The 3161-nt window shown below is 61.8% G+C and overlaps 1 protein-coding gene across 2 annotated transcripts in view; it reads right to left on the bottom strand.

Annotated features, from left to right (window-relative positions):
• Positions 1-2299, bottom strand: part of SMAD7 (SMAD family member 7) — a 29407-nt gene extending 27108 nt beyond the window's left edge. For both annotated transcript variants that reach the window (XM_040632528.1, XM_040632529.1), the window contains exons 1-2: positions 1539-2299; positions 202-255 (exon numbers count right to left, since the gene is read on the bottom strand). In XM_040632528.1, coding sequence (XP_040488462.1) covers positions 202-255; positions 1539-2151 — 667 coding nt within the window. In that variant the 5' untranslated portion in view covers positions 2152-2299. The remainder of the gene's footprint in view (positions 1-201; positions 256-1538) is intronic.
• Positions 2300-3161: the final 862 nt, after the last annotated feature.

Below are 3161 nucleotides of genomic sequence, written 5' to 3'. Positions count from 1 at the left end.
CACACACACACACACACACACACTCTCCAGCCACAACAAAAACAGAAAAATCCACCAAACTTCCAGCAGAGGAAGCCCAGCATCACCTCGGGGCAAGCCCAGCGCCTCCCCAAAGCCGCGGCCCCGACACAAAAATCCGCGTTCTACAGGCTCCATTTCTAACTCAAGATAGGAAGGATATTTTTAAAATCATCCACTCACCAGTTGGTTTGAGAAAATCCATCGGGTATCTGGAGTAAGGAGGAGGGGGAGACTCTGGAATTAAAAAAGTAAGAGAAAATAAAGGCCGAGCCATGAGAACGAGAGATAGAAACTTATGATAACAGAGGCATTCTTTTAGCCCAACTGTTTGTCTTAGCTGTGGGGGTTGGAGGCAGGGCCGCGAGGCGGTGATTGCCTTGATATTTAGCTGTCAGATAAACAAAAGAGGCCGCCTGGCGCCAGCCTCGGCGCTCCGCTCCTCCACGTCTGCGGCCACCGCCGCCGCCGCGCTCCGCCGGCCCGGCTGGAAAGCACCGGCTCGGCCCGGGCCGCGCACTTCACAGCTCCCGGGGCGGGGAGCGACGAAGCCCCCTGCCCGCCCTCCGGGGGCGCCATTCACCCCCGCCCCCCGCACACCCCCGCAGAAACTCGGGGATCTCCTTTCCCAGCCCACCCGGGAGACGCGCCCCAAGTGCGCTGGTGAACTTGGGAGGATCTGTGGGAGCCCGAGGCACATCCCCCGCCGCGCACAGAGATGTGGAGAAATGGGAAGCGGTGGAGGCGGCGGCGAAAGGATAAAGCGAGGGAGGCTGGGGTCTCAGAAGCGAAGCCCAGGGCCCGGCGCAGTAAGGGGCGGCAAAGACACGGAGGGGCTGGGGAAAGCCCATCCTCGAGTCAGTTCTGTGCTTTACTGTACTGGAAGAGAGTAAAAGTTGGGGACACCCAACTTCTGGCCGCTGGCTCTTTTCCATCCTGGCTGGCGGACTTGAGAGGAGATACCCAGTTGGGCCTCCCATCCGAACCCTCTTTGCCCCAAGACCCCAGAGCTGTGCGGCAAGGGAGTATCCATCCCGACGTGACTCATTTACTAAAGGCACAGAGCTTTCCAGCCTTTACAACTGGCTTCTCCCAACCTTCCTTGGCGGGCTTGGACCGAATCCAACTCGGCCACACACCTCAACGCTTTTCCGGGTGCACGGGAGGCGTGACCCCCACTTCTCTCTGCACCCCCTAGCTGATGTGGAAATGAAAGGAACTCATTTTTAACCGCGTGTCTGTGGAGTGTGTGCCTGAACAGTGCCCACAGCCCACCTAGGGGCTGCAGAGGAGAAAAACCTGGAAGGGAACCCCCAGGGAATGCCCTTGCAGGTTCCCCGTATCCTTTCTCTACTTTAGTCCCCAAAGTCTCTTCCCAGAAGGGGATGTACACCCCCGCCCTGAGGCGGCTGCGCGCGCGCGCACACACACACACACACACCCCGGGGGGAAAGGGGGTTCTTCCACCACTAAAGCGCCAGGGGAAGGGAAAGGAAAGGGGTGAGCGCAGAACTTCTTACCTAGTTCGCAGAGTCGGCTAAGGTGATGGGGGTTGCAGCACACCAGCTCGGGGTTGATCTTCCCGTAAGATTCACAGCAACACAGCCTCTTGACTTCCGAGGAATGCCTGAGATCCGGCCACCTGAACACTTTGCACAGCAGGAGGGGGAGCGAGTAGGACGAGGGCGGCTGCGCGGGCTGCGAGCCGGCGGGCGCCCCCAGGCCCAGCCTGCAGTCCAGGCGGCCGGGCAGCAGGAGGCACGCGGTGCGCGTACCGCCGCGGGACTCCACGGCCTGGAGCAGCAGCTCCAACTGCCGTTCCTTCAGTTTCTTGAGCACCGAGTGCGTGAGCGCCTTCAGATCCGCCTCGGCGCCCCCGGCCGCGCCGGCGCCCGTGGCTGGGGGGTGGGGATGGTGGTGACCTTTGGCACCTCGGACCGCCTTGCCCAAGCAGCAGCCAGCCCTGCCCGCGCCGCCGCCACCGGCCCCATGCGCCCGGCCGTCCGTCGCCCCTTCTCCCCGCAGCTCGCCTCCTCCTCCACCTCCCCCCGCGCCCTCCTCCTCGTCCTCGCCGCCGGGCGCACGGCTCCTCCAGAGACGCCGGACAAGCGCAGATCGTTTGGTCCTGAACATGCGGGGCGAGGAGGCGAGGAGAAAAGTCGTTTGCCGGCTAAGGAGCGAACATGACCTCCGCACACCATGAAGAAGTCGGGCGCCGAGTTGGGGCAGCAGGCGCAGGCGACAGCAGCAGCAGCAGGGGCCCGGGCAGGAGCGGCGGCGGCCCGAGGGGCGCTCCGTGGCATGCGCCAGTCTCCCGGAGGCCGGGGCGCGCGCGGGGGCCCGGGGGCGCCCGCCGGGGCTCGGGGGCCTGCGCTCTGGCTGCCCCACCCCGCGCGGCCCGCGCCGTGCGCGGCTCTCGGGCCCCGGCGCACCCCGGAGGAACGCGGCCGCCGCTTCCCTGGGGGCGGCGAAGCCTGCCCCGGTCGGCGCCTCCCAAAAAAGAGCCCCCCCCGCAGCGGCTCCCGAGTGTCGGGCTCGCCAGCCTCGGCTTCCTACATGGAAGATCCGCGGGGGCAAAAAACGAAAGGCGTTCAGCTGGGCTGCTGGAGGGAGGAAAAAGCCTCTTTCCCCCTTGCTAAGCAACTTAATTTGGGGGTGGGGAGAACAGGCAATTAAAAAAAAAAAAAGCAGGCACGCGATTTATTTTTTTCCTCTATATCCTTAGTAACCGGATCTCCTCGAATTCCGTGCACACGAAGACTCGGGGGAGGGGGCCGAGTGGACTTCACCCCGCATGAGATGTCTGGCGGAATAAGAAGGCTCTCAAAAATCTAAGAACCAAATATGCAAAGCCCAAAATGAAAACCACCACCTCCTCGCACCCCCGGAGGTCTGGGGGCGTCCGGCTGGAGCTGGGGTTTAAAAAAAGAAAATGTTTACAAAGTAGAACAAGACATTTGAGGGGTGGAAAAAAAACGTATCCACGAGTTACATCCCCTTTTTTCCTTGCAGAGCCCCGCTGGTCTTCCTCTCCTTTTCTTCTGCCAAGGGAAAAAAAAAATCGTGTATTTTTTTTTAATCCACAGAAAGCTCTGGCTAGGCTGCTTCAATCCTCGGCATCTGGGTGTTTTAGGGGAGTCTGG

This window comes from Ursus maritimus, unplaced genomic scaffold (assembly GCF_017311325.1).
Source record: "Ursus maritimus isolate PB19 unplaced genomic scaffold, ASM1731132v1 scaffold_18, whole genome shotgun sequence".
In the NCBI taxonomy this organism is placed as follows: domain Eukaryota; kingdom Metazoa; phylum Chordata; class Mammalia; order Carnivora; family Ursidae; genus Ursus; species Ursus maritimus.
This window is presented reverse-complemented; position numbering and strand designations above follow the sequence as displayed.